The 19,855-nt window shown below is 38.1% G+C and overlaps 1 protein-coding gene across 4 annotated transcripts in view; it reads left to right on the top strand.

The window, feature by feature from the left end:
• The window catches only part of LOC100755760 (centlein), a 279,351-nt gene that overhangs the window by 78,920 nt on the left and 180,576 nt on the right, over positions 1-19,855 (top strand). For all 4 annotated transcript variants that reach the window (XM_027400365.2, XM_027400366.2, XM_027400364.2 and 1 more), the window contains exons 6-7: positions 8,025-8,158; positions 13,431-13,593. In XM_027400365.2, the coding sequence (XP_027256166.2) occupies positions 8,025-8,158; positions 13,431-13,593 (297 nt within the window). The remainder of the gene's footprint in view (positions 1-8,024; positions 8,159-13,430; positions 13,594-19,855) is intronic.

The following is a 19,855-nucleotide window of genomic DNA, read 5'->3' as shown; positions in this document are numbered from 1 at the left end:
TTTATGTGCTTATTCTGTGGCCTTTGTGTTTGAACACCAGGCCTCTCACTTTCCAGACAGACATTCTTCTAATTAGATATACATTTAGCTCTCTTTTTACTTTTTATTTTGAGACAGAAAATCACTAAGTTGCCTAGGCAGGCCTTGAGTGTACTCTGTAAGCTCAGTGGACCTAGCCTTGTGAGTCTCCTCCCTCTGCTTCCCAAGTAGGAGGGACTGCAAGCCTTGCCATCAGGCCTACCAAGGTTAAATTCCTTTCTAAACATTCATTTTCATGATTTTATTGTAAATTTGTTTTTAAATTTCTTTTTCTGATTGCTAATTATTAGTATATAGAAATGTAACCAATTTTTGATTGCATATTTTTTGCATGCATATGTATGTGTAGTATACATACATGTATGGGTATTTGCATGTCTTTACATCTCCCACTCTAGGGTTACAAACAGGCTTGTGTGGCCACTTGGCATTTACATGGTGCTGGGGATCAGAACCTCAGGCCTCATAGTCATAAGCACTTTACCAGTTGAGCCGTCTTTTTGTTTGTTTTTTTTTGTTTTTGTTTTTCGAGACAGGATTTCTCTGTGTAGCTTTGGAGCCTATCCTGGTACTGGCTCTGGAGACCAGGCTGGCCTCGAACCCACAGAGATTTGCCTGACTCTGCCTTCCCCGAGTACTGGGATTAAAGGTGTGCACCACCAACGCCTGGCCCAGTTGAGCCATTTTACCATCCCTCAGCCTAATATATTTTGATCAGTTTTGCACAGTTCATTTATTAATTATAAGTTTGTCAACTCAGTCATATCTCTTGCTTCTAGATTGCCTTTTATTTCTTTTTCTTGTCTACTTGGTCTGTCTCAAAATCAGTGAAGTTTTCCCTTCTTCCAGGACTCTACAGGCTCTTCCTTTCTCTGTTCAATCTGGTAAATGAATTACTACACTGCTTGTCCTTTTACTATCCAAAGGCAGAGGGCTCTTTGTGGTGGCAGCTTTTGTCCTCTTGGCTTGATCCTTCCTGTGTGGGGTGTCCTCCATGTGAGTTATCTGCATTAAAGGTATGATCTGTGCTCTGGTAAGCTTGGCCTACTACACCTACAAGTAACAACTGGAGTGTTAGAAGGTCAAGAACCAAGGGAGGTTAGAAGTACATCGGCCAGCTCTATGGTGGCAGTGCCTGAGTTTTTATGTTTTTTCAAGCTAAGCTTGGAGTCAGGTATCCTCAAGCATATTATGTTTGAAATGCCAGGAATCTTCACTGTCCTTATTGGACTCTTGTGGGTTTTATTAAATAGACTTTTAAAAATAGACATTTCCTCATTTATTATATCTCCTTATGCCAAGTTTTAGGAAGCAACTTTGTACACTTTAAAAAAAAATCACTGAGTTCAGATCATGTTCTAGGTTGTATATCTGAAGCTTGTCATGATAGGTCATTTTGGAAATATATACTTCACTCATATTTTTTTTTTTAGTAAAATAATTACAACTTTCCTTGGTGCTTTTTCTTAGTCATATACACTGTTTTTCTGATCTATATCGGCTGTACAACATATATTTCAACTAAAATGTGCAAATAAAGAGAGTATAACTCTTATTAGTTTTTCCTTGTCATTTTTTAAGTAAAGAGGGCAAACAGGAGAGACAGAAATGAAATCAGAGAGGAGCTGCTTCCCAGCAGGTGGGGAATCATCAATGAAATCTTTTCATCTGTAAGAATGATTTAAATGATGGTAAGCTAATCTGCAGAGGACACATCTTCTTGTTATATCAATAGGAATGAGACTCCTAGGAATGGTGTAGTCAGTCTCACCAAAAGTCTCCAGCATCAGAACCAAATGTGGAGTGAGAAGGGCATTTATGAAGCTGTTAGAAACTGCTAGCACTGTAATACCTTTTGACATGAACACCAAAAATAGTAGCATAGGATCAACAGAATTTTGTTCAGGAGAAAAGTTGGTTCTTGTCTACAATTAAAGTTAGTTTAAGGAAATTCCAGAATATTGGCTGCTGCTGTCTGCATTAGATACTTCCCAAATCTTTAGAGTATTTCATTCTAAAGAGATAATTACCATGGTTTAAACATATGCAGGCCACAAATGTATCATTAGCTTTCTGAGTCAGTTGAAGTCTGTTGTAAAAGTTAGGAATGGAAGAATTTATTGAGCATGTTTCTGACACCCACATGACTGAAAAACACCAGTGTAAAACCTGGTTTTCATGAAATTTGTATTAGTGATGACACATATAAATGCATAAGCAATAAAAACTTCAGCTTTGTCACACAGTGATAAGTAAGATGGAGAAAAATATGACAAGAAAAATGTTTATAGCTTAAATTGTTTTTTTTTCTATTTAATTAGAGTAGTTCCAATGGCATTAAATAGAGCAGTTTTCTCTAAAAAACAAGATACTTTCTCATCTTTTAGTATAATTGGTTTGACTGCTTCTGGGTCTGTTTCTGTTTCTATGTCCTATTTGATTAGCCTTGTTTTAGGATTGTAGTTTACATTTCAAATAGGATGAGTTCCTAGCCTTTGTGGCTTATTTTGGTGTTATGACTCGCATGACGTTTAGTTCTAGAATACCAACTCCAATACAAAATCAACATGATTGTTGACATAACTGTATTTGTAGATAAATATAGAAAAACTGGTTTGTGAAAAAGATAATTGCTATGCTTATTATAATGATTCCCTGCATTCACAATCATGGCAATCTTTATTTTGGTCATATTTTGTTTTGTTGTTCAATAAGGCTTTATAAGTATACAATCAGTCATAAGATTTATTTATTGCCAGTTTGTATTGTTGGTATCATAAATATTGAGTTATGTGGAAAGACATACATGTTTGCACAATAAGCTTTTTTTCTGTTAATAAGCTCTTATTAGTTCAGAGCATTTACACACTCTTGGGAATTTTTGTGTGTAGTACCATACTAAAAACCAATAAAAATGCACCATTTCACGCACAATATGTATGTGTTTAATGTTTGTTTTGTACTTCTTTTTGAATTACTTAAAACCCTAAATAGTCCTTAATATTAACCTATATTATTTTTTTTAATTTTGGAAACATTTTTAACATTAATTGTGATGTTTACTGGTTTTTGGGTACTTTGTATTATTTTTTGGCTGGCAGTTAAATATTCAGTGCTTGGAATCTATATATTAAACATGCCAAACATGCAAAGCACGGGGTTCAGTTCCCAGTAGTCTACAAATCTCAGATTTGGGAAGTGCCATCAGGTGGTCAGAAAGAACTTGAGGGTCACCGTCTACTACACAACCTGAGCTATCTGAGACTGTCTCACAGACAAAGAGGGAAAATTATCCCCCAAAATTGTTGGGTTGTTTTTGGATGCATTTATTTGATTTTACTTGTTTGTTCATTTTTTTTTATTATTGACAATTGATGTTGGGTGTCTGGAGAGATGACTCAGCCTTTAAGAGTCCTGGCTGTCCTTCAAGGGACCTGTGTTCAAGTCCCATCATCCACATGTAATTCCAGTTTCAGGAGATCTGAGCCCTCTTCTGGCCTCTGTTCGTACTACTTGCACACTGTGTAGTTAAATACATGGTGACAAAACACTCATAAACAAAATTAAAAACAAAAAACTAAAAAAGAGAAAAAATAGATTTTTCCATTACAGTATGTCCCAATTACAATTTCATCTCCTTCTACCCCTCCCAGTTCCTTTCAGGATCTCCTTGCATCCAGATCTACCCCCTTTTTGTCTCTCAGCAGAAAACAGATCACTAAGGGATTATAATATAATAGATATAATAAAACACAGAAATGTTGGAATAGACAAAACAATCAAACAGAAGGAAACAAGCACAATTAAAGGCATAAGAAAGAGCTAGAAAGTTATAGACACACTTGTTCACACACTCAGGAATCCAATAAAAACAAAACAGAACAACAACAAACAGGAGCTATGATACATATGCAGAGGACTGATAGGGTAAAAAAAAAATATTAGAAATTAGGAACCCAATAAAAGGCAAAAGAATCAGAGACCCACTCATGTGCTTACTTGGGAGTCCAATAAAAGTACTAAACTTAAAGCTAAAACATATACACAGAGGATCTGATACAGGCCCCGTGAATATTGCCTCATTTCTGTGAGTTCATATGTGCGTTGGTCCTGCTGTGTTTAGTAGTTCTTGTTGTTTTTGATGTCCTCCATCCCCTCTAGCTCTTTAACTCTTTCCATCTTCTCTCCTGTTGAGTTTTCTGAGTTCTGAGGGGAGGGATTTGATGGAGACGAGACATACCACTTAGGACTGAGTGTTTCAGGGTCTCTCACTCTCTGTTTATTGTCTGAATGTGGGTGTCTGTAATTTTTTCCCTTCTACTGCAGGAGGAAGCTTCTCTGAGGATGGCTGAGAAAGATACTGATCTGTGTATATAGCAGAAAGTCATTAGAATTCATTTTAACACTACATTCCTTAAGCAGAACAATAATATTTGATTTTACCATAGGTCTCTCAGCTATCTAGTTTCAGATTCTTAGTCCCCTAAAACATGGTCAGGCATGGGTTCTATCTCATGGATTGGGCCTTAACAAATCAGATATTGGTTGGTTACTCTGAGTTGCCCTAGCATATCTTGCAGGCAGGGCAGCATTATACATAAAAGGGTTTGTGGTTGGGTTGATGTTTACATTTCTCCTTTGTTAATCTGCAGAGTATCTGTTAGTACAAAGAACACTAGCCCTAGGGATGAAGGCTCTAGGTAGGCAGTAGCTCAACCTTTCCATGTTCAGTGAGTTGTATAGATGTTGTCTTCAGTAACAGGACCTTGCCTGTCAATTTGTGGAGTAACCTATAGCCATGGCAACAGCCTGGGTTGTTTGGAAGCTCCCATGGGGCCCATTTTGCCAATAACTTAATTAGATGTAACCCATTCCCCTGATAGTGGAAGCTTCATTTGATGATAAAAGATGTCCAGATGGTGCTCTGTCTCCTCTATTATTTGGCAACTTCATTTAGGTCAGTTAAACACATGTATATATGCTTAAAACATCCTGTGCCTTAAGGAGTTTCCCCAAAGATGGGTAGTTTTCTTGTGGAGGAAGTTACTATACAACACTTGTCTTACTACTCTATGATGCCTTACTTGTAATTTTTATCTTCAAATATATTCCAGATCAGATTCTACAGTTCTTAGGTTGTATGTTGGGATCCAGTAGCCTTTCAAATTGGTCTCTCTATTTATATTCTTAGTACCAGTTATGTTTTTCATATCAGTAGAAGAATTGCTTCTTTTTTATCATTTTCTCAATTTCAAAGTTGTTTCTCAGTATTTCAGTCTTCTAGGATGGTGTTTTACTCCAAGTTGATTCTTTTCTTTCCTCTAGTGCTGGGATGGAGCCCAAGTCTTTGAGCATGTTAGACAGAGGGTCCAAATCAGTGTCATGTTCAGCCCCCCTTTTTTTCTGTTTTGAGATAGGTACTCTTGAAGTTGCCTGGAACAATGTTGAAATTGCAATCTTCCTGTATGGATTAAATCTAGTTTTCCCCACATGTCAGTTTTTCTTCTTTAATAAAAGGAATTATATTGAGAATTGCCTGAGTACTTACAGTGTATTTTGATCAAATCACTCTCCATTCTCTACTTTCCATTCATCCAATGTCCCACCACTATTTTCCTTTCTAATTTCATGTGCTCTCATGTTTTGCTTTTGTTTTTTGAGTCCCTGGAGTCCTTTCACTGTTGTCTATATGTGCTTGAATAGGGGACCATCTGCTGGAGCATAGGTAGCCCTCTGGGGCTGTATTCCTGAAGATATAGGACACTTCCTACCCACACTAACCAGCAGTTTCCAATAGCTTCTCAGCTAGGGGTGGAACTTCATGACGTCTTCCTCTATCCATGATGGAATTGTGACTGGCTTGATCTTGTGCATGTTTTGTACTTGTCACAGCTGCTCTGAATTCACATGAGAAATGTCACTTTAATATTCAGCAAATAACATTTCACTGCAGGTATCCTCATTTAGAGCTGAATATCCTATAGTCTCTTACTCTGCACTTTGACCAATCAGGAGTCTCTGTGTTAATCTCTGTCTGTTGCAAATAGAATCTTCTCTACTGCAGGTTGAGAAATGCGCTAATTTATTAGTATCAGGGGGAGTTAGTACTATTTTCAATAACAGTTCTGGTGAATCAAACCTAGGGCCTCAACCATTCTAGGCAAGAATGTTCTATAATACTGAGCAGCATCCCACCCCTTTATTCTTTCTGGACTTTAGATTTTCTAAGGGTTATCATGTAGGAACATGTTGCCATCATCTGTTTGCACTCTGATGTTCATTTGTCCCCTTTACATAGTTTTGAGTTTCCAGGGCCTCCAATTTGAAAATAGAACTTTATTCAATTTATGAGTGCTTTTGTTGCCCTCTCATACCTACCATGAGTCAGGTTAAATCTTTAGATTTGTTCTGATGCTACCAGTGAATTTAAAACACTTATCTGAGCCTCTGAGCCAGAGTTCAAATCTCTTCATTACTTTTTGGTGATTTTTGTTTTGTCTGTTACAGACCTTTTATATTTAACATGTTATGATAAATCTTTCTGCCAAAAGCTGCCTGAGCCCTACCGCCATGTGTGTGCTTTATGCCAGCCGCCCGCCCCACTTAGGCCCAAATGAATACACAGAAACTTGTATTAGGTTCAAAGCTGCTTGGCCAATGACTAGGATTCCTCATCTGCTAGCTCAGTCTTAACTATCATACATCTATATATTTTATAAGACTTATCTTATCGGACGCCTTATTGGTGTCCCTCCTTGCTAGTGGATCACATGGTGCCGCTGGAGCAGGAGCAGAGGGGAAAAAGGGAGCCCTTCCTGTTTCTCCTTCGCTTAAATATGAGTCTTCTTGCTATGTCACTTCCTGCCTGGATCAGCACTTCTCTACTACATTTCCCAGAATCCTCTTTGACTCCTAGTTCCGTCTAACTAGCTATCTCATTGGCCAAACAGTATTTTATTTAACAATCAATAAGATAAACATACACAGTACATTCCCCATCATTAACACTTACATATTAATACATTTTGTCTTAACTACCTCTCTGGTTACTCATCTACCTACATCTGAAGAGAGAAAACAGAGTATAGAGATAATCATTTGTTAGGTTCTTGTCAAAGACTCTCTCACATGAAAGAACCAGCCTCTTCTTTCTCTCCTACTTTTTCCTTCTTGATTTCTTCTTTCCTTTTATTTCTCATTGTATGTATGCATGTGTTATTCTTTTTGTTTGAATAAAGCCTGATAATCAGTTATGGAAACAATGAATAAATGGTGTTAATATAGTAAATATACTCCATTTATGCATAATTATTTCTTCACAATACTAGTTAAGATTTAGTTTCTGTATTTAAAATCCATATACGTTTGAAAATAGTTTCAAAATGAAAGATTTAGACAATTAATAGGAGGAAAAGGTGAGTTTTGGAGAATGTTAGTTGATAGATTCAATATGGTTAGGAGAAAAGAGCATAATCTATGTCTTATATAATTGGAAATTTGTTTTCTTTGCAGTTCTAGCTAATTTATGTTTGCACATTTAAAATAGGGACCAAATAAGGATCTAAATACTATTTATTCTTCATATTTAAATAATTCAGTTGCTTTTTAATTAATTGTATGATTTATTTAACTTTAATAATAAACTGTGTAGTTTTTACAGTTTAAGTTCTTGATTTTTATAACCTGAAGTTTTTTAAGTTCCTGAAAAAATTCTATAACTATTATAAGTTACTTACTTTTGTGAACATTCTTCAACAATTCTTCAAAATTGGCCTTTCCCTTGATCTACAAAATATTTTTTTATTTTGAAAATGTTTTAAAGGTTGATATTTAAATATGTTAAAATTTGATTATTATGAAAAAACCTAAATATAGTTTTGCTAAGAACATTACTAGCTTTCACCTATATATTATAAAATACCTTTAATATACTTCTCTTTATGCATCATGTTTATTATATTGTAATACAAGTGCTCTAATTTTAGGCTTTTGAAGACAATTTAATGGAAGCAAAGAAAGAAATTGAATTATCACAGAGTAAATACAATGATCTGTCACTACAGTTGGATAACAAACAGACTGAACTTCTCCAAAAAGATATGGATATTACACTGGTCAGGCAAGTATATTCAGTCTTCAATTTTGTCAGAATATCATTAGTCATTCAGTATGATAGCATTTATGTTCATTGTCAATACTTCTAAATGATAACCATAGGTTATCTTCCATAGGTACATATGTTTGTGCAACAAAAATCTAGAATTCTGCACTCTTAACTGGCACTACTTACCTAGGACTACACATGACTAACAGGTTATGGCTGGGTACATAATAAGAACAGTGCATTCACTCTTTGTTTCCTATAGTTTTTCCTATAGCTTTTCTCTGAATATGCACAGTGAATTTTTCTTAATTTTAAATACTTAATTATTTATTCTATTTAGGTCTTTTTAAAAATGTCTGACAGAAACAACTAAGGGAAAGGAAGATTTATTTTTATACACAGAGGGGAAAGCACTGTGGCATTCATGATGACATTTAAGAATAAGCAGTTCTTGTTATGTTGGCTACAGCATGAGGTAGCTTGCTCACATCTCCATTGCTGACTAGGAAGCGAGAATACCAGATGGGATCTGGTGCTGGGGTATAGCCCACAAACCCCCTAGCCCCAGGACTTCATGTGTGTCAGCTAGGCCCATGTCTAGGAGGTCCTATAACCTCAGAAAATAGTGCTTCCAGCTAGCAAACAACTGTTCAAGTACATGAGTTTGTGAGGGACATTTCACATTCAGAGTAAAACACAAACCCACCTATTTCAAATAAGTCCTGTTTTTTTCCTTTCTTTGTTTTCATATAAGTATATTTATATATACTTATATATGCTTATATGTAAACTTATATTTATACATACTTATATATGCTTATACTTTGTTTTCATATAAGATGGGTCAAGACAGATTCTTTCCTTCCCAGTGGCTTATAGGTATTTTTCTTAATTATTTTTGTGTAGCTTTAGAGCCTGTCCTAGCACTTGTTCTGTTGAAGAGGCTGGCCTCTAACTCACAAAAATCTGCCTACCTTTGCCTCCCAAGTGCTGAAATGAAAGGTGTGTGGCACCACTGCCTGGAATTATTTTTAAGTTTTTCATTTAGTGTATGTGTGTGAGGAGAGAGAGGTGGGGGAGGGAGGGAGAGATATTGTGTGTTTGCATGCAGTGTGTGTGTGTGTGTGTGTGTGTGAGAGAGAGAGAGAGAGAGAGAGAGAGAGAGAGAGAGAGAGAGAGAGAGAGAGAAAAGAGAGAAGAGAGAGAGAATTCCCCTAGGTCATTTTATGCTTATAAACAGTATGGTTGTAAAGGAGTGTATGAGGTAGTACAAAAGTGCACTCTTCTTCACATTGACATTCTCAAGTGTCTCATAGTAATGTGAAGGTCTCCCTTCTCTAGATTGTGTTTGTTTTGACTGAAGATACATATATTTTCAACTTTAAATAATTTTGTATATATCAATCTTGCTCTCATATTAAGAGATAGATGATATATTTGAATATTGGAAGAGAAATAAGTTTTTGTTATTTCACCTTGTACCTGTTACTGTTTAACTTCATCATGACCTTTCTATAGATAGATGCAGCATTTATTTACATAGGTCTCTTAGGCAACAGAGTTGACATACTATTATTTCCTTTGTTAAAATTTCTGATTTGGCAATAGAAAACAGAACAGTCAGAATGGACTTCTACTGTGTGTCTTTATTATATTTTCTTATTCTCCTCTCCCCTATGTTTGAACTGTTATCCATGTCTACTTTTGGTAGTCATAGGAGATAGATTATACACATGTGTTTATCTGTGTGGGTGCAGGTTTTACAAATCTGATTGAAAACATTCTTATCTTAGATGTCTAAAGAGCAAAGCTTATTTCCCCTGTACTTATTTTCATTAGTCAACAAAACATTTACATATTTATTTATTTCAAAATAATTTCATATATATAAATCACCAGTTTGAAGCTATAGATAGGGGAAAATTCCACTTAAAATGCAGTCTAAAAATATATAAAATATAATGTATTTTGTCTATATAAGCCAGGTGTTTTAACAAACTAAGTGATGGACCCTGAAATATATGTCTCTATAAATACTCTTTCTGTCCAAATAGAATATCCAAATTATTTTTTAATTTTTATTTTTAGAACTATCTAATTTTGTGTACCAATCCCAGTTCCTTCTCTCCCCCGCTTCCTGTCCTCCCACTAGCCCCACCATCTCCCCATCCCCTCCTCAGAGAGGGTGAGGCCTTCCATGGGGGATCATCAAAGTCTGTCAACATTATTTGGGGTATGACTGAGGACCTCCCCTCTGGATTTAGGCTGAGCAAAGTATCCGTCCATATGGAATTGGCTCCAGAAAGCCAGTTCATGGACTAGGGATAAATCCTTGTTGCACTGCCAGTGGCCCCATAGAGTACCCAAGATCCCCAACTGACATCCACATTCAGGGGGCCTAGTTTGGTCTTATGCAGGATCACTAGTCGTCAGTCTGGAGTCCTTGAGCTCTCACTTGCTCAGGTCAGCTGTTTCTGAGGCTTTCCACAACATGGTCTTGACCCCTTTACTCATCAATTCTCCCTCTCTACAACTGGATTCCAGGAGTTCAGCTAAGTGCTTAGCTGTGAGTCTATTACCAACCCTTTACTCTGAGGTAATGTCTGTTTTTGAAGTTGAGGTGTGCTTCTTGTATGCAGCAGGAGGATGGATTCTGTCTTGGAATCCATTGTGTTAGCTTGTGTCTTTTAATAGGCAGATTGAGACTACTGATATTGAGATGTATTAGTGACCAGTGATTGTTAATTCCTGTTACTTTGGATTTGTTATTATTGGTGGTATTGTGTGTGTGTGTGTTTCCCTTTTGGGGGTTGGTTTTGGTAATGTGGGATTAGCTATTGCCTATGTTTTTGTGGGCATAGCTAACTTCCTGGGGTTGGAATTTTCCTTCCAGTACTTTCTGTAGGGCTTGTATATATGTATTATTTAAATCTAGTTTTGTCATGGAATTCCTTGTTTTCTCCCTCTGTAGTGATCGAGAGCTTTGCTGGGTATAGTAGTCTGGGCTGGTACCTATGGTCTCTTAATATCTTTAGAACATCTACCCAAGACCTTCTGGCTTTCAGAATTTCTATTGAGAAGTCAGGTATAATTCTGATAGGTCTTCCTTTATATGTTCCTTAGCCTTGCAGCTCTTAATATTCTTTCCTTATTTCTTTCTTTATTCTGTATGTTTGGTTTTTTGACTATTATGTGGTGAGGTGACTTTTTTTTTGTTCCAATCTAATTGGTGTTTTGTAAGCTTCTTGTACTTTTATAGGCATGTCCTTCCTTAAGTTGGGAAAGTTTTCTTCTATGATTTTGTTGAATATGTTTTCTGTGCCTTTGAGCTGGACCTCTTCACCTTCTTTTACCTCTATTATTCTTAGGTTTGGTCTTTTAACAGTGTCCCAGATTTCCTGGATATTTTGGATAAAAAAAATTGTTGGATGTGACATTTTCTTCGGTCAATTAGCCTATTTCCTCTACTGTACTTCAAATCCGAGATTCTCTCTTCCATCTCTTGTATTCTGTTGGTTATGCTTGCATCTGTAGTTCCTGAGCATTCACCTAGATTTTCCATTTCCATTATTACCTCAGTTTGTATTTTACTTATTGCCTCTATTTCAGTTTTCTAGTCTTGAACTGTCTGAACTGTTTCCTTCACCTCTTTGATTGTTTTCTTTTGGCTTTCCTTGCTTTCTTTAAGGGATTTGTTGATTTCTTCCATTTTTTGTTTGTCTTTTCCTCCATTTCTTTATGACAGTTTCTCATTCCCTCTTTAAGGGCCTCTATCATCTTCATAAAGTTATTTTTAAGTTTGTTTTCTTCTGTTTAGTCTGCATTGGGATGTTCAGGTCTTGCTGGTGTACAACCCCTATTCTGGTGGTGTCATATTGCTCTTTATGTTGTTGAATGTGTTCTTATACTGTCATCTACCCTGTCTTCCTTCAATTGGTGCAGGTGGAGCCTGTGATTCAGGGGGGTCTCTCTTCTTCTACTTGGTGTAGGTGGGGCTTATGGCTTAGGTGGTTGCTCTTCCTATAGGTGGGGACTGGTCCCTGCTTCTTCTGGGTGCTAATACAGCTCTGAAATTCTTCCAAGTATAGGCAAGGCCAAGGCTCCAATGGTGGCAGATGTCATGCAGGAAGGTATGGGGTATGGGGAGGTTGCCCCCATGTCTCTGGTGCTTTGGTAGGCAGGGATGGGGAGTGTGACATGCCCAGGGCAATGACAATGAGGGCCTAGAAGTTAGTGTCCTCCAGCTGGGGACCCAGTCACTGACTTCCCCCTGTATGGGCACAGCCATGACCTAATTTACATTTTTATATAGTTTGTGTCACACAAGGTTTCCTACTACAGGAAGTCTGTACCTCAGAGGTAGTGTTCTCCTGGATCCTTAGTGTGGAGAGGTGTGATGCACCGCGCCTTAAAGATGGCGCTGGTTTCTGCCTTCTACCATCCCAAGGGTGAGCGCTCTCTGGAATAAACAACTCCTTATTTGGTTTGGTCTGAGATTCAAACTTACATCAGCAAATGCGAGCCTATCCTGGGGTTGGCTGGCAAGAATGCTTTTAAGCTGTGGGCGGGCTTTCCCCGGGGTCAGAAGATTGTTCAAGGTTCCTGAGTAAACTGCTTAAGGAAGAGTCTCAGCGTTGCGTCTTCCTTGCTGGTCGAGGCGGTCGCGACACCTTAGTGTCATAATTCCCTTACAAGTTCATTTGTCCTCCCACAGTACAAGTGTTCACTTGGGTGTTTACAAGGACTGGATTCCCTTATGTGTTTTCCTTCCTTCTGACTTTGTTGCCTCACTATCTTACACACCATCTCCAGAGTCCATGATGGTTTGGAAACCTAATTAGCTTTTTTCCCCCCTGTGCTTTTTTTCACATACTTAAAATTCTTAATTATGTAAAATGAAAGACTAACTTACTCTATATTTAAAACTATCTGATAGCTATAGTTAGGGCCATTGCTTATCAGTTCTTGGAACTGAAATTTTAACTTAATTTCAATAAGAAGGTGGTTATATGACAATATATCCAGAATTTTTATTTCTATCAAGCTATAAAAGAAAATTGATAAGAATTTGCCTTTGAAAGCCATAGTAGTAATGTCAATACTCTCCTCGTGTATGTGATAAATATTAAATACTTTATATATTATTTCATTTATTAATAAGTTTGCCTGCAATAAAACATAATAGATGAAAAACAGGAAGCCAATCTATACTCTTAGATGAACACAATTATTTTCCTGGGGTGATCTTTATTCATGCTTCTCTCTATTTATTGCTTGTTTTGCACAGGAAGGAACTGCAGGAGTTGCAGAATCTGTACAAGCAGAACAGCGCACATACAGCAGAGCAAGCAGAGCTAATCCAGCACCTCCAGGTCCTCAATATGGATACACAAAAAGTACTAAAGAATCAGGAAGATGTTCACACTGCTGAAAGTGTATCATACCAAAAAGTATGCTGAACTTATGAAAACAGATTTCAAGTTTTTAGAAATTTTGTATTATTCCCTTTTCACATGGTTTAACTTGGTAATATTTAAATTTTTGTGAGTCTTCTGTGGTAAGAGTGAAAAGTTGACCTCCCTATCCCATCATGTCTTCTTCACCTCTCCTCTTCTCCCTGTCTCATTCTCCTAGTTCCCTCTTCCCTCCCCCAATGCTCCCAGTTTGCTCAGGACATCTTGTCCCTTTCCCCTTCTCCAGGGGACCATGCATGTCTCTCTTAGGGTCCTGCTTGTTTACCAGCCTCTCTGGAAGCCTGGGCTGCAGGCTGGCAATCCTTTACTCTATGTCTAAAATCCCCATATGAGTGAGTACATACAATGCCTGTCTTTTTGTGACTGGGTTACCTTGCTCAAAATAGTTTCTTCTAGTTCCATCCATTTGCCTGCAAATTTCAAGATTCCTTTGTTTTTTTTTTCCACTGAGTAGTACTCCATTGTATAAATGTACCACATTTTTTCTATCCATTCTTCAGTTGAGGGGCATCTAGGTTGTTTCCAGGTTCTGGCTATTACAAATAATGCTGCTATGAACATAGTTGAACAGATATCCTTGTTATATGAATGCACTTCTTTTGGGTATATGCCTAAGAGTGGAATTGCTGGATCTTGTGGTAGACTGATTCCCAGATAAGAGATAATATAATAGAGGGAGACATTGTAAGTTCAAAGAGAAATCAGGCACTAGGGAAATGTCTGGAGAGCTACAAAGATGACACCAACTAACAATCAAAGCAACAGAGGAGAGGCTACCTTAAATGCCCTCTCCTGATTATGAGATTGATGACTAATTCATATACCATTGTATAGCCTTCATCCAGCAGCTGGTGGAAGTAGAAGCAGACACCCCCAGCTAAACCTTGAACTGACCTGAAATCCAGATGCAGAGAAGGAGGACTGATGAGCAAAGGGGTCAAGACCAGGCTGGTGAAACCCACAGAAACAGCTGACCTAAATAAGGGAAAACTTTTGGTCCCCAGACTGATAGCTGGGAAACCAGCATGGGACTGATCCAGACCCCTTGAATGTGGGTGTCAGTGAGGAGACCTTAGAAACCTATGGGGCCCCTTGTAGTGGATCAGTACTTATCACTACCATAGGACTGGACTTTAGAGCCCATCCCACATGGAGGGATACTCCCTGAGCCTAGACACAAGGGTGTTGGCTAGGCCCTATCCCAAAGAATATGAGAGAATTTGAAGACAACTTATGGAAGACATCACCCTCCCTGGGGAGCAAAAAGGGTATGTGATGGGTAGGACATTAGTTGTGGGGAAGGAGAGGAGGGGAGGGAAAGGGAACATGGATTGACATGTAAAATAATTTTCTTTCTAATAAAAAAGTGAAAAAAGAGTGAAAAGTTGAAAGTACAGATATAAAACAACTAATAAATTGGAACTTTTATCTCTTCTGTGAAACATATTAGGTACAGTAGTACTTCTGTTATAAAAAATATTTGGATCAGTAATGATCCTGACTTCATATAAAATCTTCATGGCTTTATTGGCAAATGTGCACAGACACAGAGGGGAATGCTGATGAGGTCTTCTTAGGCTTATTCATTTTCAAGGATTTTTCTCTTTGTTTCTTTTTAGTAGTCATTTTACTGTAATTGTTTCAAGAGCACATAGCAAGGCTTCCTTGGCTCTTTAGCTAAGCTAATTGACTCAGCATCACTAATTCTGCTATTAATATAAAGCACCTGTATTGAGCTCTTTATATATTTTACAATGTACTTCACAACGTATTAAGTTGTTTATATAAAAAACATCATGAGAGTAATATTCCTCTTTAATAGCTGAGAGTGTATAAGGTTGAAGGTGGTTAAAGATGGCTTTATTTTTTTGTACTTCACATTTCTGGGGTCAGCAGGTGGTAGCTAGAGTCTGTGGATGTCCTTTATCTAGTGCAGTACCTGGTACTGTGTGCAGGTTGGCTGAGCGATGGTTCCAAGTATGTTGTGAGATTCAGACCTGTGTTTATTGAGAGGCTGTGTCTGTTTGCTTGGATTTATGCTGGTTCAGAAGCTTTTTCTGTGCCTCACAGCTTGCCTGTTACTCTAGAGGACCTTGAGTTTGCATCCCTGGTGATAGCAAATGTCCAGGTTCAGCAATGCTCCCTGAATGCATTAGGGAGTATGTTTTAGCAAATAGAAACTGAGTTGTGCATTAGAGGAGGAGAATGTGAGGAATCGGGCATTCTTCTTGCTTCTTTCATCACTACCAGACCCTGTCCTCAAAAACTTACCCAGGGAGGGAAGAAGCTGGAAAAATTTAGAGCTCTGCCAGACCCGGGCTCAGAATTCTAAGACCTTCTTGGAAGCAACCCAAGCAAGGCAGGGATATAGCTTCAGAGACTTACAGTTGTGAGCTTTCATAGTAATTCACAGTCAAGGGGACATGTTTCTTGTCACAGAAGTTGGGACCTAGCATCAGACTGGGTTGTTTAGGGTTCTCCACAGGACCTCTTTCACCAATAACTCAGCCAAATTCAGCATAGTCCTACTACGGGAAGCCTTGCCTGGCTATAAAATATAGCCAGTTCAGACTCTGTATCTTCTGGGAGTCCTCACTAGGGTCACCCTCATAGATTATAGGAAGTTTCCACTGCACTAGGTTTCCATACTGGCCCCCAATCACCTCCCAATTCTAATTCCCTCTCTCTCTGAACTCTCTCCCTTCATCTTTTCCCCCTCCATCTGATCCTTCCTGTGTCCCCCCCCCCCCAGTCCATCTACAAAGTCTATTCTGTTTCCCTTTCCCAGGGAGATCCATTTTCCCTCCACCCCTGCCCTAGAATCCTCCTCTTTGCCTAACATTTCTGGTATTGTAGCTTGATTGTCATTTACTAAACATATATTCACTTATAAGTAAATATGCACTTGCACAAGTAAATATGTCTTTCTGGATCTGGGTTATCTCACTCAGTATGATTTTTTCCAGTTCTGTCAATTTGCTTTCAAATTTTATGATGTCATTTTTTAAAACTTTTTATTGATTCTTTGTGGATTTCACTTCATGCACCCTAATCCCACTCATCTCCACATACCTTCACACCCACCCTCTCTGCCTTTGGACACCCCCCCAAAAATAAAATAAAATTTAAAATAACAACAAATTAAAAAACAAAATAAAAAGCAAAAACATTCTCATCCTGGAAGCTGTTGTGTGTCACAGTGAGTAACTCAGCATACCCTTTAGTCCTTAATGATGTAATTTTCAACCACTGATTAATACTCCAGTGTGTAAATGTACTACATTTTCTTTATAACATCTAGTTATTAATTCCAGTTACTGTCGTATGCAACTGGGTACTGTTCCTGCTAGAAAGTGAGCAAGGCTAGCCATGGTCAATCAGAGCAGGAAAGCAGAAAATGTGTATGTCGAATAAGATACAAGGAATGAATTTGTTCCAGTTCCTAGAAGCAGGCTAGTCTAGGTCTTCTCTTCCAGTATTTTTATTTTTTTAATTTTTTCAATTCTTGATGCTTTGAAGTACAAGTATTTGCCACAAGACAGTTTGTTCCAGTGTTTGGAATTACCTACCCAGTCAGACCTGCTACAACTAAGGAAACTTCTCAACAGGAGTACAACTGAGCAACTACAACAAGAACAACAGAAGAATACTGTTTTTCTCTTCCTCTTTATTTTGCATCATACTTTAATTTCAGAGCAAAATAAAACAATCAAAATACAATACACAATACCCAACCCTGCTATTCTGTGGGAAGGGATTTTCCTGCCTTAAGGCATAATAAAGACAGGATAGAAGAGAGGCTCTAGACATGAGCAGAGAGTCCCATAGTTTAGGGCCTGTCATGGCTGCTGGGGGAGCCACAGGGAAACTATCTGGAGCTCATGGACTTCCCAGGGGTTTCTATTCTATTTTTTTCCATGCAAGAAGCTTCCTCATAACCCTCAAGTAGGGGAATCTCATTAGGAATGGCAGCACTGGGCTTTTCTGCTGTCGCCTTGTCATCATCAATGGCCTGGCCTAGTTTGATCATATGTGGATGCAGTTGGAGTGGGTTTGGGGATCACCAAGTGAGAAAATAGAGGAGAGCACAGCAGTTTCAAATAGCAGAAGCACCAGGCTCTTGAGAGCTTTGTCATTTTTGTCTGCCTCAGTCTTCTAGCACAGGGTCTCCACAATGGGAATTAAGAGTAATGCTCTGAATTCCAACTGACCTACACAGAAATTCTTGATTGCCAAGTGGTCCTCCCAATCACTGGTGAGGCTCTTATAGAATTCATCATATTCCTCTGGAGTGATGTCATAAGAGTTTCTGGTCCAAATGGGCTTAGTTTTATTCAATTATTCCTGATCAATGTATTTTTCTTTAATTTATTTTTCTTATCTTTGCGACTGTCATCCTCCTTGTCTGATCCTACATCTTCAATCTTTGGCTTCTTGTCATCCTTATCTTTCTTCTCTTTCTCACCCTTCTTATTCTCTGCCTCATTATCCCCAACATCTTCCCCTCATTCCTTCTCCAAATAGAGTCTGATGGGATAGCCTATGAACTGTGGATGTTTCTACACCACTTCTTTGATCCTCCTCTCCTCTAACTATTCTGTCTAGTATTCTTTGAAATGAAGGATAACTTTGGTACCCAGGCCAATGGGTTCACCACAATCTGCACAAACTGTGAAGGGTCCTCCAGAGATGACTTTGAGGCATATTGCTCATCTTCATTGTGCTTTGAAATCACAACCACTTTCTTGTCACTGAATAGGCCAAATGGAATCCAACAGCAGACTGTCCAATCATGTGCACCAGCCTGGAGATCCTCCAGGCCAGACTTAGCAATGGTTCCCAAGTCATTTATGAGGTCAATCATGGTCACTTCAGTGCTTGTGTCTGCAAAGTCAGGGTGTATTCCTGAAGGTTGGAGATGATGTCAGTTTTCAGCTCTTTATCCCTGTCCAACTTCGAAGGGTCTGTTGGACACTCATAGCAAATTTTGTCCAAGGCATCAGAAGCCTTAGAGATCAGCTGACAAAGGAAATTTCCCTTGTCTGAATAGAAAGTATTGATGATAAGGGACATGAGCCTGAAAGGCAAAGGTCGCCACCTCTCCCTCTCCTTGGTGTACTTCCTCGGGCATCTTGACAGGAAAGCCAAGTAGTAGTACAGAACAGGGTGGGCTGGGCTGCACTGTGCCCAATTCACACTCCAAGTCTAGGCTGCACTGGGTGACTCAAGAGCCAGCAGAGTTCTGTTGCTCTTCTGTTTGATGAAGCAAGAATATGAGGCCAGAAGAGACAAAAGATCTTAAAACATTTTCCCCTGGGTAAATAGACCCAGAGCCTTGTGTGTATGAAGGAGAAGCCCCAGAGGTGGTTCCTGAGAGTAAGGCTTAATACCTTAACCCTTCAGCTTGGCTCTAGTCTCTAGAGTCAGCTTTTTCCCAGTCATGAAAGCATCAGTAGGTGGGTGATTATTGTCCCCACACTGACCTCTTAATGGTCCCTGAAAACTGTCATTATTACTACTTTTTCTTCCTAAGAGCATCCAATTATATTAGTTGTGAAAAGGACCCTGGCATATACCCCTCTATAAGTAAATGACAATGGAAAGGAAAAAATTGTACTTTGAAATTATTTATGAATTCTATATGTAACACTTATTTTGTATAAGTTGATTAACTTTTGCTGTAAAGTGATATGAATTATTTCAATGTTTATAATAATAGATATCATTTATAGACCCCAAATGTTTTGATTAGTTATAGTTTAGAAGTTTTCAGATTTCTTATTTTTTATGAGAAAAATGTATGTTTTATGAAACTTTTTAAGAAAAGAGGATGCACATACTTTTTTTGAAATATTAAGCTTTAGAGAGATGGCTCAGAGGTTAAGAGCACTGGCTGCTCTTCCAGAGGTTCTGAGTTCAATTCCCAGCAACCACGTGGTGACTCACAACCATCTATAATGAGATCTGGTGCTGTCTTCTGATTTGCAGGCTTGCATGCAGACAGAACACTGTATACATAATAAATAAGTAAGTAAGTAAATAAATAAAATATCTCAAAAGAAAATAAATCATATCATATATGCAAAAATGTTTAGCAATATCTACTATATAGATGAATTGAAACTTACATTCTTGTGAATTTTTGTGTATGTCAATAAGTGAAGATACTCCATATCTTCAATTGGATGAGCAAATTTAAAATCCTATACTATTAGTTATGTAATGTGATTTTTCCACC

This window comes from Cricetulus griseus, chromosome 2 (assembly GCF_003668045.3).
Source record: "Cricetulus griseus strain 17A/GY chromosome 2, alternate assembly CriGri-PICRH-1.0, whole genome shotgun sequence".
NCBI classification, from domain to species: Eukaryota; Metazoa; Chordata; class Mammalia; order Rodentia; family Cricetidae; genus Cricetulus; species Cricetulus griseus.
This window is presented reverse-complemented; position numbering and strand designations above follow the sequence as displayed.